The 17,622-nt window shown below is 45.2% G+C and overlaps 1 protein-coding gene across 2 annotated transcripts in view; it reads left to right on the top strand.

Annotated features, from left to right (window-relative positions):
• Slco3a1 (solute carrier organic anion transporter family member 3A1) overlaps positions 1-17,622 on the top strand; it is a 299,670-nt gene that overhangs the window by 237,365 nt on the left and 44,683 nt on the right. For both annotated transcript variants that reach the window (XM_046436665.2, XM_046436661.2), the window contains exon 5: positions 14,762-14,926. In XM_046436665.2, coding sequence (XP_046292621.1) covers positions 14,762-14,926 — 165 coding nt within the window. The remainder of the gene's footprint in view (positions 1-14,761; positions 14,927-17,622) is intronic.

Below are 17,622 nucleotides of genomic sequence, written 5' to 3'. Positions count from 1 at the left end.
TCTCCTTCTCTGCAGCTCAGCCACCCTTCACTTCTCCCTGCGGTGTTTGCACAGTCACACAGTTCCTCCCTGAAAGTACTGTCCTGCAAACAGAAGCACTGCCTGCAGAAGACTGTTAATCCTACCTGTTAGTCCATTAGGCATTGAAAGGATGTATGTGATTTCTGAAAAGAAATAATTTAATAACATAATATCATGTCTGATTCCATATTCCATGCCAGTGTCTACCAATGCTGGGATTTGGAATTATCTGTAGAAGATCTTAAAATTCATCTAAGTTCTAGAATGCATAGGTAAGTGAAAGGGCCACGGAGTTTCGTCCTCGGAGGTTGCCTTGGTGGGGACCACCCTCCTCGATATATTCTAGAACTTAATTAATAACAGAGTTACTTCTGGGACACTCCAAGCTGGCTGGAGGATGATGCCTGCTGCTTCTCTCTAGCCACAGAGATCATCCCAATAACCAAACTCACAGGAACAATTGGATGACACAAGAGTGGGCTTGGCAGAGGACACCCAGAGTGGTAATGCCCGCCTCTCCTGATCTCTCCTCACCCCAGTGTGATAGCCCTGTCTTGCAAGAGGATCACAGTAATCTCTCATCTTCCATCTCTGGGCTTACAAAGATCAAAGAACTCACCACCCTATATGGGAACAGACCAGAAGCCAGCAAGGACAGCCTGGGACAGGGAAACCATAGCAGCAACAACACATAAGGGCAGGGAGATGACAAGCAGTGAGGAGCTCACTTCTCCCAAGAGGAGCAAGGAAAGGATCAAAGGCAAAGCTTAACCAAGTCTTGAGGGGCTGTCATGGCTTCAGAGTTCCTGAGATCCTACTGGGGGTCGGGCACACAGTGGTGGCTTAGTGGCTTATATCCTGGAGCTGGTACTCCACTAGGGGAGGGCTGCAATAGGTGAGGTCAAATCAAAAACAATATAAGCATTAGGTGGGCTGTACCTGAGATGACAGGTGCACAATTGGGTGGAAAGGTCTGGAACACACTAGACCATAAATGATCAGAAGTTATGATCTGTATACACACCAAATTCTGATTTTTCTGATTAACAATTCCCAGAGGCAGCAGGAGAGGAAGGCTGTGTCTCTAGAAGACTCTTCCCCAGAGCCAGAGGATAGCCATGTGAGCTGTTATGCTAATAAATCTTACACAGGCCAGCACATGGAGAAGGGCTCTGGTGCTTGCATTCATTCTTTCCCCCATGAGACTAATGGTTTTGCCACATGGACATTTTCACCAAAAGCACTGTGCAGTGGCATGGTGGCAACCCCAAACTAACTTGTCATCCAGTTTTCAGCCTTGAAAGCCCCTGTGGTCTCCAGGCAGTGTACTACATGTTTATGCATAAAAATAAGCTGAGCAATGTTGCATTTACCAGAGGAATTAACACGGCTCTCAAAACCTATAGGTTGCAGTTGCTCATGTGTTTTGCTTGAGCTTGCAAAAGGGTTTCTTCTTCTTCCATCAATCTGTATCCCCTGAGTGCTCTGAGTCCCCACCTGGGTTCAAATCCAGCTCAGCCACTCTCACTGGGCCATGTCACTTTACTCTGCTAGGCTTTACCATGTGGGATCTAGTTTAATCTTTACCACAGCTGCAGGAGGATGATATTATTACTTATGCCCACTTACAGAGGAAATTGAGCTGTGGTGATATGGGAGTTTGGGTCTGGGGTTCATTTTTTCAGGGCACTCCCCTCAAGAAGCAGGCTTCGAAGGTTGATTTCCAACAAAGCCAGCCATCAGTTGGGTTTGTAACCCTTAGCAGAAGGTGAAGGATGGAAAGCAGAGTCTTGTTCCAGAATAGCCCAGGAGTCCCCAGCTTGTAGTGACTGTCATGTAAGTATTTTCCAAAGCAAGCAGCAGATGAACAAATGCTTGGGTTTATTAAACTCCAGTAACTCCCCCAGGTGGAAGCCTGCCAATCCAAGGCACATTTTGCATTTCAGCTGTGCCACCAAATAGCTTTTCTTTTAAGTCCTGGCTCTGAAGGCCTCCTCCCTGATCTTGCTCTTTGAATGGCCCAGCTCTGTCCCAGGTAGCTCCCTCTGTGTCTAACACTCTTCTTTCTTCTCTAACCCATGAGTAAGCTGTGTGTTGGCTGGGACTACACCTGGCATGGCCTTCTGAATCTAGCAGATACTCAGCTTTTTGCAGAATTCTTTGTGAAAGGCTGCACCTGGAGGGAGGAAGGAATTAAAGTAACTGTAATAGACAGTATTGCATCACTGTATATGTTAAATTTCACATCCAGATTTGTAATAGGTGTGGGCTCATTTTGAAATAGATGTGTATAGAATTATCAGCTAGTCCCCATTACAGGTCACATCCACAGTCTTGCATTTCATTATAAGTTGTCTCTGGAACCCTCAGAAGCCTTGACAAACAGGACGTAGGACTGTTCTATAGCCATATATCTCTCCACCTTCACCCTCATAGTCTCCACAGTTCCTGAAAAGCATCTGGAATGCTCCTCCTTGCTACTGTTTCTTCCTGGAATGGTTTTTCCTCCTTTGGATCACTTCTGGGCTGGGCTCTGTCCTCACGTTCCTAGGAAGCCTCCTGCAGCCCCTCTGTGTGCATGTCCCCAGGTGCCCAGGACAAGATGAGCTGCATTTCTGTATCGCTCATGTAGCCCCAGCAAAGCCTCTCCTACTGTGTTACCATGGTGGTCTGGCTTCTTGTCTGTATCTTCCAAAAGACTGTGGGTCTCCAAGGATGAGGCTTTATTTTATCTGCTCATTTCTAGTGAGGAGCACAGTGCTTGGCATGTAGATGGCATCTACATAAAGTAACAAATGCACACTTTCTTGCCAGTGTGCACATGTGTGCTCCCACACATGTTAACAGCGGTTGAGGCTGTTTCCCCTGCACTGCTATTGAATACCCCCAGCCTGAGGAGGCACTGGTGCCATTTTACAGATAAGGGAGTTGAGGCTTAGAGATGGAAAGGAAAGACTTTTGAACTCTAGTGAAGACCCTGATGCCTGTCTTCTTAATCATGACATTGTGCTGCTTCATCTGACAATAAATGACTCTCTTAAAGAACAAGTGACACCGCCAGGTAAAACTGACTTTTCGGCAGTCTATTAAAACTTTGGCTGTCACCTAGAATAGCACAGATATACCCTAAAGCAATGGGTCTTGCAGACAAGTCTCCAGCCTAAAAGGCAGGGAAGGACACCCTCCTGTTAACACTGGCACATCTTGAACTTCTAGCTGGGTGAATGTAACTGCTCCAGAGGTCCCAAACCTGCAGGGCACAACCTGCCTTTGATCACTGAGAGACCAGAGCAGTCAAGAGCCGAGTACTCTTTAACTCCAAGTTCTTCATACTGACCTATCTGTCCAAGTTGCCTCTCTCTGTCCCAGAAAAGATACCCAACTGGGAGACAACAAGTGGTAGCTGAATGGGTTGGGCAGGACTAGGGTGCCAGGCTCAGTCATGAAATTCATCATCCAGACCCTGTAATTTCTGCCACTGGGACCCACAGCAGATGTGGTGGGGGTTGTAACTGACCTCTGTGTGACTTTCCTGGACTTTGGAGCTTGGGCTGGGGAGTGGTTAAACCAAGTACCTAGGCTCCCCACAGCTGGGACTGGACCCAGGTCCCCAGACACCACTTGCAGTGTGCTCTCTGCCGTTTCCCACAGGATTCACTAAACTGTTAATGAAATGACTGTAAGTACATGAAAAAATGCTCACCATTTCTAGCAGTCAGAGAAATGCAAATCAAAACCACCCTAAGATACCATCTCACTCCAGTAAGATTGGCAGCCATTATGAAGTCAAACAACAACAAGTGCTGGCGAGGATGTGGGGAAAAGGGTACACTTGTACATTGCTGGTGGGACTGCAAATTGGTGCAGCCAATTTAGAAAGCAGTATGGAGATTTCTTGAAAAGCTGGGAATGGAACCACCATTTGACCCAGCTATTCCCCTTCTCGGTCTATTCCCTAAAGACCTAAAAAGAGCATGCTACAGGGACACTGCTACATGGATGTTCATAGCAGCACAATTCACAATAGCAATACTGTGGAACCAACCTAGATGCCCTTCAATAGACGAATGGATAAAAAAAATGTGGCAGTTATACACAATGGAGTATTGCTCTGCATTAAAAAATGACAAAATCATAGAATTTGCAGGGAAATGGATGGCATTAGAACAGATTATGCTAAGTGAAGCTAGCCAATCCCTAAAAAACAAATGCCAAATGTCTTCTTTGATATAAGGAGAGTAAGAACAGAGTTGGGAGGAAGAGCATGAGAAGAAGATTAACATTAAACAGGGGTGAGAGGTGGGAGGGAAAAGGAAAGAGAAGGGAAATTGCATGGAAATGGAAGGAGACCCTCAGGGTTATACAAAATTACATACAAGAGGAAGTTAGGGGAAAGGGGAAAAAAAAAACAAGGGGGAGAAATGAATTACAGTAGATGGGGTAGAGAGAGAAGATGGGAGGGGAGGGGATGGGGGATAGTAGAGGATAGGAAAGGCAGCAGAATACAACAGACACTAGTATAGCAATATGTAAAACAGTGGATGTGTAACCGATATTATGCTGCAATCTGTATACGGGGTAAAAATGGGAGTTCATAACCCACTTGAATCAAAGTGTGAAATGTGATTTGTTAAGAACTATGTAATGTTTTGAACAACCAACAATAAAAATTAAAGAAAAAAAAAAGGAATGACTAAGGAGGATAAAGGGAATCCGCCTAGGACCCAAGGCCCTTCCTGTGTCTGATAATGGTTTCTGCTTCACTTGCTTCTATCCAAAAGAGCTCCAGAAGAGCCTCACTTTTAGAGAGCTGAAATGTGCTGGGGCCCAGTGCAGCCCATAACTCAGTTTGCTGATTTGGCCACACAAATCACTGTACAGCCCGCTCCTTCCCCTGGTCTCTCCCTCATTGTAGTCTGCCCCAAACCCCTCCAGTCTGTTTCCACAGTGAGACCTTCTCAGAAAGGTCCGAGGCCATTCCAGCCTCTCTCACACCTCCTGCTTGCTCCTTCCATGCCCCTCTTCCCAGCCTCCTTGTAGTCTCCCATATTCCCTGGGGCTCCATTCCTCCCGGGACTTTGCACTTGCAGTCCCCCCCACCCTGGAATTCTGATCCCCTCTTCGGACATCTGCTCCTCACCTCGTTTGTGGAAGACATTTCCATGACCTCCTGTCAGAACTCCTTCCAAGGCTTGCCATCACTTTATCTGTAAATGTGTGCTTATTTACTTCCTCCATCAGCCAGTCAGGGCAGGGACCACGTCTGCTTGGTACACAATAGGTGCTAAATCCCTGCTATCTGATAAGCAGAGGAGCAAATGAACGGCTGGACACGCATCACCAAGCCCAGTGCAGTTTTCTGCTTTCCTTACTGCTCCCCTGCTGCCATCCCACCATCACCTACCTTGTGCTTTGGCCTATGTGTGACCTTCCCAAGGACACGGGCATGGTCAGAGGCTCTTAGGTTCTGAGTGCCACCATCAGCCCACAAGTGACTCACCTGCATCAGGGAGGGTCCATGGGACCAATTGTCGGAGCTGACTTCCCAGGTAACACTGGGCTTCATGGGATCACTTGCCTATCTCTAGCAGGTGTTCCACTTGCTGGGCAAGGGACAGATTCACCCCCCCCCCCCATTGCAGGACTTTACTCACACCCCTGGTTTCTGTCTTTCTGCTAGGCCTCTTCCATCCCCTATCAATTTAGCAGTCGATTTGGGCTACATTTTTCTTAATTAGGGGCCTGTGCCTTTCAGCCAATTGTTATTGTGAGGAGCCTGGTGATCTGAGAGTCCTTGTTCTGCAGGCTAAATGGCTGAGTGTTTTTTATTGCACGATTTGTCTTCAGAACTGTGCTCTTGCCTTGTGTAGATTTCCTGTGAAAATCTTCTTTCTTGATTCTGTGCTGAAGGGAACCATCTGCCCTCCCAGACACTTTGAATCCTGGGCCAGGCGGTAGGAGTTGTTGTTATAGGTCCCCAGGGACCAGGCTGGTCAGTGGCTTGATTATGTTCTTATCAGTGTTGATGGAATGCCTGCTGGGACCCGCACCGGGGGATATGTCTGTGGATAAGCTGCTGTCTTCAAGTTATTTCATCAAAGCCACCAAGACATACATGTGTGAGGGCACCTAGCCTGATGGAGGGCATTCTCTTTGATATTCCTGAAGCATTTGTTAAATGAATGAGTAGAGGAAATAACCAGAAGGCAGTGTTTCCCAAAAGGGTTTCCTTGAAATACAAGTCCTCTAAGTTGCTCAGGGAAAAACACATCCACAGCAAAAGGAAAGTGGTTATGTGCCATGTAAGTGGGAACCCACATGCACTGTGACCCTCTTAGAGAGCCATACTTTATATTAGCCCATTCAAAGCTCTGGGGAAACCAGCTGCAAGAATACTGGCTGGCTTTGTTTTACCCCAAACTTCCCATACCTGTGTGACTACAGACCTCTCTTATTCATGTTCAACTCCAGCCACTTGGCAGAGGCAGCTGGAATGCAGACTAGAAGGTGACGTGAGGAAGGATGAATTGAGGACCTCAAAGGAGGGCTTGCAGACCCCAAGTTTGGAGGTAGCATTGAAGCCTGATCTAGAAGGAATAGGACCCCCAGGAGGAGAGACGAGAAGGGCTTCAGGCCAGGAGGTACAGGCAGGCAGAGGCATGTGACAGGAATATCCAAGGCGTGGACGGAAGGTACATGTCTGGTGTGGAAAAGGGGATTTAGAAAAGGTCGTAGTCGAAGGCAGGCTGGGGGAGTTCCTGCAAACAGCCAAGTTCCTGGGATCTGAAGCTACTCAGTTAGTCCCTGATAAAATTGTAAGTGAATGACTGAAAGCCTTGGTGTTGACCTTCCACAGTGTCTGGACTTTGTCATGGGAGCCACTATTTGCCAGCCAGGGGTTGGAGTCAGCACCACCTGTAGAATGTCTTGAGATGCCCCATGTATTTTCATGCTCACTCCAGGAATGCTGGTCCTGCCAGAGGCCCAAGCAACTGGATGTCTGAAACCACCCAGAGAACTCTTAAGTGAAATCCCAGCTGAAAATGAATGCCAGGGGCAATGGGGGTCCTGTGAGAGGTCCCCACTGGGGACCGACAGGTCAGAGCTGTTCCCCCAGCAGTTGTACTTGTATATAAGTTGGAATGGTGGAGGAAAGGAAGGAACCCTTCCACAAATAAGCTGGGACACTCTATGGGCTCTGGGGCCATCTTGGAGATGACATTGGCACGTTGAGCGCTCTGAGAAGGTCTGCTGTACCCAGAGCTTTAGGAAGTAACGTCAGGGACCCTCGGCTTTCAAGGTGGGCATTTGCCACAATTCAGGCGCTTCGCCTCACTGTCTCTTTTCTGTATGTTACTGTTTCTCTTTCCAGGAGTGAACTCCCGCATCATTAGAGTTTCCATTTTCACGAGGGCTAGGTGTAGTCAGCGCTGTGCCTCTGAGGTGGGGCACTGTTTTCCCCTGGAGAAGGTTCTGAGAGGCTGGTGTGAAGTAGGGAAAGTCGCTGTTTGCTTACAAAAGACTCTTTATTCCCTTAGTCATTCTCTGTCTGCCACCTCTGCCATGGGAAGATACAATATTTGGGTCTGAATAAGATGTGGCTGCTTCCCAGACTCCTTTCTTTATCTCTGCATACTGTGGTGAACCTGTGCATCCTACTTCCCTCTCTAGAGGAAGGGAAGGGGCTGGGTGACACCAATTTGGAGTTGCAGCTTGCAGGAAGCCAATCATCCACAGAGGTAGATGCTCTGTTCCTGATTTAAGCTGGCTCATGGGTTTGGCTGTGTTGACTCTTTTTCTCTTGGGCCTCCCAGGTGGGATTATAGAGTTGGTAATCATAACAGAATCAATGGAATTGATGGGCTCTGGATTGTCCTGGCCAATCCATACCCAGCGGACACTTGGCTTCCATTCTAAATGCTTGTTTCCAGTGCTGTGGTTCCTCATTTGTTCACACAAACCACAACATTCTCTGTACAAAGGAAGCCTCCCCCTCTGCCTGCTGCATACTAAGGACTGGTGAATACCTAGTAGTTACTTCTTACAAGCCTGCAATGAGAGGGTTCCCAGAGGCTTCCTTGACAGCCTAGGCAGAGATTAGGGGACAGACTGGGTCACAATGATGGGGCTCCAGTGGGTCCAAGGTTGGGGCCAAATACAGCCTGGGACCAGTGTGTGGTAGACACTTGCTTCCCCAGAACAGTTCCAGATACTGCAGGGCTCCTCTTCTGCCTGGACTTTCCCCCACCCTTACCCAAGGGAATGATTTAGGCACCTCAGGAATCACCATGGGAATGAGGAAGAGATACACACTTTAGATTTCTGGCCCCACAGGCAAAAAAATCATTTACCATGACTTTATGAGCTAATTGTTCCCACTTCTGCCATGGACCATGAACCTGTGGAATTTCCCTAATGGTTTGATCATACATTTGTCTCTGTTAATGTTTTTTGTTGTTGTTGTTTTTAAGAGACTGGACTAGTCCTGTTCAGAACTCTGTAATTCATTCATTCATTCATTTATTGGATTATTTAATCCATCTTGCATTTATTCAGCATCTGCTCTTATAGGACATGGCACCCACGTCCAGTGATGAAGCCTCTCCGTCCCTGTTCTCAGGAGGACCTAGGCAAGGTGTTGGTGTAGTGATGGTAGCTCACACTGGGCGTATAGGGCACCAACTCAGAAGCTGATAAACATTCATGCTAGATGATTTTGCTTCATTTTTCATAGGATTCACTCTACCTTGGGCTCACTTTTTTATCTCAGCCATAGTATTTTTCCACATCTTCATTATTTCTTCCTTCCTCTTTTCTTTTTGTTGTTCTCAATGTTTATGATTTAGAGGTTTTCATTTACCTCACCCCAGCTTCCTCCCCCTCTGTTTTCTTGGGTCCCATGCATTGTAAAGCGCTTTGTGGCAGCCCAGCTTGCAGAGAAACAATTTTTTGTCGATTCAAATCCCCATGAAGGTTAAGGGCATGGGCTCGAGTCCAGGCTGACATGAATTGGAATTCATCCTGCTTCAGTGCTCAGCGTGGTATTCTTGGTCAAGGTGGAGTTCACAGCCTCTTAAGGAAGCATGGATTCCTCTGTCTGAAATGAAATGATAAGACTCCCTGCGGTTGTGATGATAGAAAAGCCGTAGCACGGTGCCCACCCAACACTAGCCCAGCAAGCAGCAGCTGTCATTGTTACAATTCCCGAGAAGTTGCATACACTGGCTTCAGGTCCCCTTAACAATGATGCATTGGCAGCGATGGTACTAAAGGGAAAAGTCAGGGCTGAGTTCAGGAGAGATCAAAAACGAATAGACCGAGTGGAATCTGCACTTAGTCTCCCAGGGACCACTGTCTGAGCTATCTCTAACTCCAGGGAAGGGCAGTGGATGAGGACATTTCCCTCTTCATCTGGCCTGTTGCTTGGTCCTCTGGAGGAAGGGCATCTCTTTGGGAAGCCCTGGGCTCCCCTCATTCACACAGATGCATTCCCCCCCAGCAAGCCTGGTGTCTTCATGGCTCCAAGGCACACCACACAAACAGCGAGGAGCCCAAGGGAACACTCTCTAAGTTGGCCACAGATTACTTTTATTGATGGTAATTAGGATCCTCATTGAGCTCTTACCTGTGTGCCTAAGATCTGGGGACACATGCTATCCCTGCTCAGGTCTCATTTAATCTTTCCAGCCATCCATGGGATGGAATGATATGCTCCAATCACAGACCTACGAAGTCTTGAAGGCAGAATTCAAATTCCCATTAGCTGGCTCCTTAGCCCGGATTCTCAAACATTGTTTTCTGCCAGCTTCCTCAGTACACTATACAGCTGTTCCTTCAGGTCCCCGTTGCTTGCTTGCTTTTATTTCTCCTTCCCTCTTGTGTTTTTCCTAGTTCTCTTACTTGGACTAAGCCTCAGATCCACATCAGATTGGAAACATTTTCCTGAACCCAAGTGGGAATTTATTTTACATTATTATTATTATTTCTAAGAATTAAGCTGCATCTTTGATTGCCAGGAGTAGCCTGCACATTTAATCTTCAAATCAAGGGCAGCACCTCCTGGAACAGCACCCTCACTGTGAGCATGTACTGCGCGGTGGTACCAGGGTTTGAGTCTGAGTTCTGCTGTGCTTCTTCTCTCACTGTGGGACTATGCTCTGCTTCAGTTTTCGCATCGGTAAGTGGGGCGTTTCAAGGGTCCTCAAATCACAGGTTTGTTGGGAGAAGTAGGTTGTGTTGATGAGCCAATAGGCAAGCAGTTGGGATGCTATTTGGCATCCCAACATTACTTTCATGATGTCTTCGGAATCTGCCATTCTCCCTCCTAACAGACCCACATTACATGAAGTGACAACCCTGCAGGAATGTCTTCTGAAAGCTTTCAGTAGAAATCCTGTTTTCCCTAGAGAAAACTCCCCTACTGCTATTCCCAATTTTGTGCCATCCTGCTGGTGATAGCAGCGGGCTCTAGAGGAGAGCTGAAAAGCTTTCCCTGGTTGGTGGGACTGTGCGATTCACCCCCAGCTGCCACCTTCCCAGGATGACTCAGTAGGTGGGAGGAAAATGGCTGGGGGAGGCTGCAGGTGTAAAGTGGCCTGGTGTGGCCTTGGCTCACCAGTTGGCTTGTTGGACCAACTCATTAGCCGCCACTTCCTTGGAAAGGCTTATGTGACAGGCTTAACAATCTATTTGAATGAAAAATCTTGAAACACTGGGTTACCCTAGGATCAAGCTCAATGAGAGCCCTTCCTCAAACTGGGGTTTTGAAAGGTAGGCTGAACCTTTGGTGAGGAATCATCTTGTGAGAGTGCAACCGGTCATCACAATAGAGCCAGAGACGGAGGAAGAACCTGACAGGAAAATAGTGGGACCCAAAAAGAAGCTGCCATTTCCAGAAGCCTATGAGCTTGGTTTAAAAAAATAAAAAGTTCTTCATGCAAATAAGGCCCACCGATGCTTCTCCGGGCCTTCAGTCCAAGGCTTCTGGAACTTAATGATTTTCACATCTAATTCAAAGAGAAATTAGTCATTCGATATTAAGACAAAAGCAGGCAGACTCCTGTCTTGACAAGGAGTTCCTCCCACGGACGAGGAATTATCTCTGGAATAATTAAATTGCTTGCTGAAGTATAAAAAACGTTCCATTAACTGGAGTTGCCTTTGTTGAGCAAGGGCCCTTCCCATCCCCAAACAAATCATGACAACTCTGATCAAGGACAAGGTGATACTGGGGCCTAAAGAGATATGGTGATCAAAGCTCAGATCATCAGTCATTTCTGAGCCAGAGAATAAAAGTCTCCTATTAGAGGATCCGGGTAGTGTCAGCCAGCCCTGCAGGGGTTTAATTTGTAATGGAGCATGGCTGTGGCGCTTTACTCTTCTGGAGTCCCCGACTCTGAAGGGACTGCTCCCTGACAAAGGAAATGAAGCCTACAATAAAAGCATGGTGAAGGATCATCTTCCTGGAATGTCCCCAACTTGCCCATTCGTCATTGGCAATGTTTTCAGAGTCTAGATGTCTTGATTCCCAAAGGACACAGGGCTTGAGTAACACTGTTATTATCTGCCAAAGCATATCAACAACCAGGACCATCAGACTCCTTCATTCCAAGGAAGTGCCCCAATCACCTGATGTGATCTGTGCTGCTCTCTCTATAGTGTGAGTGTGATGTGCCATGACATGACCACCCAGGTCCTGTCACGATGTGCCACACACATAGCAAGTTGGCCTTCACCCAAGGGCAGAGTCTTGGCATCCAAGGGTCGCTTCCACATGAAGACCTCATTGTCCTCTGCCTGTGCCCAGTGTATTCATTGTCTATATTTGTTAAATCACATTTTTAAACACCACACAGTCAAGTTTTCTCTAAATATTGGTACACTACTTAAAAATAATATGGACTTAACAAAGGAAAGTTTCCTAACATTTAAACATAGATTTTAAAGGTAAACACTTCTAGGCATTTCTTTGAAATGGTATTTCTAAAAAGTCAGATTATCATTCATGTTTAAAACCCTATAAAGAACAGTCAAAGCAGAGACATAAAGACCACACTTGAAATGAAGCAGGATCTCGGAGAATGCATACTAAGGGTTTAAAGATGTTTACTTCCCATCTACGTTCTTATTCATGCCCTTTTAAAAGTTTTTATTTTCATTTGTGCATTTATTTGAGATTGCCTTCCTAAGTCTTCGGTAATTTTGTAAGAAACAAAGAAACCACTACAGATGAGCTGAGGCCACCAGCTGTGGTGGCTTCTCATTTGGAACATAGAATCAACTGCTCAGCCCAAGGCAATTCTGAGCTTCCAATCATCTGGTTCCACCCACTTTCATAACTAAATTTCTTTTCTTGTGTCAAAGGATCCTTAAATCCCCACCTTTTATAGAGATTTTCATTTTGGAACTTTGGTATCTTTCGTAGGGATGATAAATTTCCAGTTTTGTGTATCTGCCAGTTCCTGACCCATTGTTCTGTCATTTTGATTTATTAAGCTTGTCTGTTAACATTATTAAAAACTTATGTGTCTCCTATTATTATTTTATTCTAATTAGTTGGGCCATTTAGAGGTTTCATCTCCTAGGAGATGTGATTGAGCCTGTGTAATTAGCTCTCTTCTTTAGGACAGAGGCCTAATCCATCACCTTGGAATGCAGCGTTGGGCTCTCTGCCCACCTGTTTATTTCCCAGGCCACAGGCACTGGTTGAATTTGCCGAGACTTAGTACAGTACCTGCCTCAGCTGAGACTGGGTCTGATCTTCCCCATGTACACCACGTGTCACATATCCCCCACTGTTGTTGTTCTATTCTAGCAGAACAGAGTCCCCTGACTTCAGTCACTGGTACAGCACCTTTATAACATTTGTCTTACCTGTATACCACTTATACCATTACTTCTTATTATTTACCTAAGGCTGTTTGTTATCATTGTTGATATGAGATTTGTCTTTAAATAGCTTTAAATCCATTTACTTGTTTTAACCTGGAATCACCTTGAGCGATAACATTTGACCCATCAACCATAATTCATTTAACTGTTTTGTACTTAGAGTCGGCCTTCCGTGTGTATGGGTTCTGTATCCACAGATCCCACCCACTGCAGGTTGAAAACATTCACTAAAAAGTTGCATCTGTACTGAACATATATAGACTTCTTTTCTGATCATTATTCCCTATACAATATAGTACAACAACTGTTTACATAGCATTTATGTTGAAATAATAGCATGAGTGATCAAGATGACTTAAAGTGTTGGGGAGAATGTGCCTGAGTTATATGCAAATACTATGCCATTTTATATAAGAGACTTGAGCATGCACAGATTTTGATATCTGAGGGGAATTCTGTCCTTAGCCCCTGCAGATACTGAGGGACAGCATCCCATATGAAGATAAAGGCGTAAATGTTGAAGTGACAGTGTTGTCCTACTAACTCAGAGCCCTCTTGTATGCTGCCAGGATATATCATTACTCTGTATATGAGGAAAACTAGCTGCAGACCATGTGCCAAGGACTCTAATTGCTGGAAACATCCAAGAGATGTGCTTGTTTTCAAATAACTTAAAAAAAAAAAAACTCTCATTCTTAAAAGCACCAATGTAAAAGAGAACCTTTGTGGCTTAACAACCACATACTTTAAGGTAAATAGGGTACAATAAATAAGATTGAAAGACATGCCCTCAGCGCTACTGGCTCCCTATGCTGGTAAAGAGATGAACAACTTTCACCCACCTCCAGCTCTCCTAGGAGCCCTGAGCACTGGAAGATAGGCAGAGGGGTCTTCCAAGTTACACTGGATGATAGGAAATGATGCCAGAGGAAGAGGGTGCATATGCAGCAACAGTTTGAGGTCAGAGTATTGTAGTAGATGAGCCCCAAGCACAGAGACTTGAGTGGGGAGAACCTGGGTGCAGGTGAGAACAACAGCAAGAGCCAGAGGGCTGGGATGGAGGGAGGGAAGGGCATGCATAGGGACATGATCAGATCACTGTGGGGCAGACACTAGCCAGGACACAGTATGGATTTCATCCACCGCAGGGTTTTGAGCAGGAAAATTATCTGAGCTGATCTCACCAGCTACCACATAGGTAGTGATTATATCAAGAGTGATACCCAGGACTCTATAGTCAGATCGCTCTTTTGGACCCCCAAGTGAGAAGTGATAGAAGCTTTTAACTAGGGAGGCGTCAAGGAAGTGTTGGATTTGGCTTCTGTTTTGTAGAGGACTAGGATTTCATTTCTTTTTTGCAGCTGTTAAGATTAAATACATTGACACTTGTATAAAGTATAGTAATACTTTATAGTATTACTATATTCAAATAGGCATGTTGATATAAATGTGTTAACATATACATAATTTAAAATACATGCATTATAGTTTCCCTTTGGACAAACAAACTCCTCTTTTGCAGATGGAGGTAGAAGAAATATCTTGTGTTTGCTTAAAAACTATTTTAGTGTTTCTTCCTTATTTCTTACAGTGAACTATAAGAAGAGGCATAGTATAGTCTGCTACTTTGGTAGAAGATATTTAATTGGCAGAATATCAGGGTATGATTTGAAGTGAGAGTCTTCTCAATTATGGATGGCCTGTAAGATACAGGTTTTGACCTGAGCAACCAGGTACCACCTGATGCTATTATAGAGATGGTTAAGAAGGAGCCTGTGGAGCAGGAAGCCCTAAGATGGGAGCTCTGTATGTGTGACCTTGACCCTCTGCTTTCTCTCACTCCCTGCAGTGATCCCCAAGGTCACCAAGCACCTGCTCTCTAACCCTGTGTTCACCTGCATCATCCTGGCTGCCTGCATGGAGATCGCGGTGGTGGCTGGTTTTGCTGCCTTCCTGGGGAAGTACCTGGAGCAGCAGTTTAACCTCACCACTTCTTCTGCCAACCAGCTGCTTGGTGAGTGTGCCCCCAGCCCCATCTCCTCCAGTCCTGTACATAATACTCCAAGAATTCACTGAGACTCCATGAAGAGCCCAGCACTGGGCTAGGCCTATAGCAGCCCAGTATGCATGTGGTGTCAGCACACAAGGAACTTCCAGGTTCGTTTTCAGTATAATATTTACCTACCAGATGCAATTACTAAGATACCTAATAATGAAGAACAAAAATATAAATGTACATAGGAATCATTGCAAGAGGCCAAGAAGCAGATAGATTGGTATGAACTAGGAAAATATGAGGAAGATCGGATGAAGGAAGAAAGATGAATCTTGAAAGGTTAGCAGGTTTTCATCAGTCATAGAGAACAAGAATATTCTTGGCAGCATGAAACCCACAGTTAACACAAAGAAAGCTTAGAAGGCATGCCTGTACCTATGCCAGACCCATGGCAGACATAACTAACGGATCATAGCACTTCTTCCCAATATCAGACATAGCTTTATCATCTTTTCAGGGCAAACTCCAGGCATTGACTCCCAGTTGTTTGGAGTTGGCTTACTAAGAAAACCAACTTGCCTTTGTAAGATGCAGTATTACTTATGCAGGGTGAGAAATATGATCCCACAGCATGTCTTAACTTGATTTTCATTTTGTGGCAATTTATTCTTTCCTACTTCAAATGACCAGGAAGCTGCAGTAGTTGAATTGATCAGCTTAGATGTCAATTAGTATTGGATGGAACAGAGACACAGAAGATGAGGGTGAGGGAAGAGTCAACCATGCGTTTGTGATGTGGACAGTCCTTGGCATCATTTGTGAAAACTGGAAATAGCAGGGAGGAATCAGATCTGTGGGGAGCATTACATATTTGGTCTTGGAGTCGCTGGGTATGAAACATCGAGGTATGTCTAAGTGGAGGTTCTGTATTTGGTTGGGGGCTCAAGACAGGGATCTGGTTTAGTAACAGAGAATTATAGCAATACAATAGTATGTATTACATAGTAAAATTTAGTGTGGATGGCAGTTGAGGACATGAGAGTTGGATTTATACAGGGGAAATATGGAGAACTGTAAAAGAAATGGTGAAACCCCAACCTGAAGAATCTGTAGAGAAGTTTAAGGGACAGCATTCAAAAGAAATCCAGAGGGTGTGGATCATGGGAGTTGAGGGAGAAATGATTTCAAAAAAGAAGCAAGATGGAGGCCCAAATAAATGTCTCTGTGGGTGGGCTTTAACAATAAAGACATCTCATAGCCTGTGGCAGAGCTGTGTCCATGATGTGGCAATGGTGGAGCCCATCCTGTAGGGTGGAGAGCAGCCCAGGAGAGGGGATTCAGGGTATTGGAGTAGAGAGCAGAGTGGGTGTGGCTAGGACAGGAGAGAATGCAGCAGGGCTCTTGCAGAAGAGAAAAGGAAACTGGGTAGACATCCCTTGACAAGAACCCTTGTATTCCCCTGCAAGGGCAGAAGAAGGACATGTGACTGAGGTTACTGAGAATGTATCAGTACAGCCAAGCATTGGAGGGGACTCTAGCCCCATGGCTTTTGTTGTCTCTATTAAGTAGGAGTCAACATCTGTTAAGAGGAAAGGAAAGGTAAAGTCCTCTCATCTTCTCCCTTAAAATCTCCTGTCACTTCCTGAAATTGCCATAAACATGCAAAGGTGCTAACCATCGTGAGTCATAAGGGAAATGCACATTAGAACCATAAGGAGATGATTTGACACACCCAGCAGACTGATGGTGCCAAGTGTTGGTGAGGATGCGGAGCAACTGAAATTCTCTTGTCCTGCAGGTGTGAGTGCAAGGTGGCACTGCCACTTTGGAAATCTTTCTGGCGATACCTATTAAAGCTAAACATATGCCTGCACAGTGATCCATCGGTTTTGTTCCTGGGCTTCAGTCCAGCAGGAATGAGTGTTTAGGTCCACTCATTTATATATGCATACAGAACAATGTTGGAGCAGCTTTATGCATAATAACTCTGAACTGGAAACAGCCCAAATGTCTGTCAACAGCAGAATGGGTAAATAAATTATAGACTGTTCATCCAGTGGACTGTTACACAGCATGCGAAAGAAAGACGTTTGATATAGGCATCCATGGAGATGAATCTCGGAGTTGAAAGACGTCAGACACAAAAGGAGAACATATTTCTAGGAATTAAAAAGAGGAATAGTTAATTAAGTTGAGAGAAGCCAAAATAATGGTGACCCTTGCAGGAAACTAACTCGGAAAGGCTGCTAGAAATATCCTCAGTTTGATCTGAGGGGTGGTTATAGAAGGTCTCAGGTACAGAAGTTCATCAGGCTGCTGATAAGCTTTGTGCAATCCGTAGGACATAACATGTCTCAATTAAAAAAATAAAATAGACCACAGTGATGTGGCTGGATCACCCTCATCTGCCAGGAATCTGCTAAAGGAACACAACCTTATTTTTCTTCATTTTTACTGATAACTCTACCACGCACTATTTCCTAAGTTTTGCTTCCACTTTAATTTTAGCAAAATGCAGTCAGCCTTTTAATACCTGCCTGACAGAGAGAAGGTAAAATATACCTCTTTATAATTGAAGTTATACCTCCTTTATTATCTCCAAGATCTCTCAGGTTTAGCCCTCCAGCACCCGAAGAGTTTATCTCCTATCTACTGATTTCTTTGCTGCTATTCCTTGTGTTTTGATTACACTTGCACAGTTGCTTCGACTTTGG

Source organism: Marmota monax, unplaced genomic scaffold, assembly GCF_021218885.2.
Source record: "Marmota monax isolate L192 unplaced genomic scaffold, Marmota_monax_Labrador192_F-V1.1 WCK01_AAM20220418_F8-fsc00005, whole genome shotgun sequence".
NCBI classification, from domain to species: Eukaryota; Metazoa; Chordata; class Mammalia; order Rodentia; family Sciuridae; genus Marmota; species Marmota monax.
This window is presented reverse-complemented; position numbering and strand designations above follow the sequence as displayed.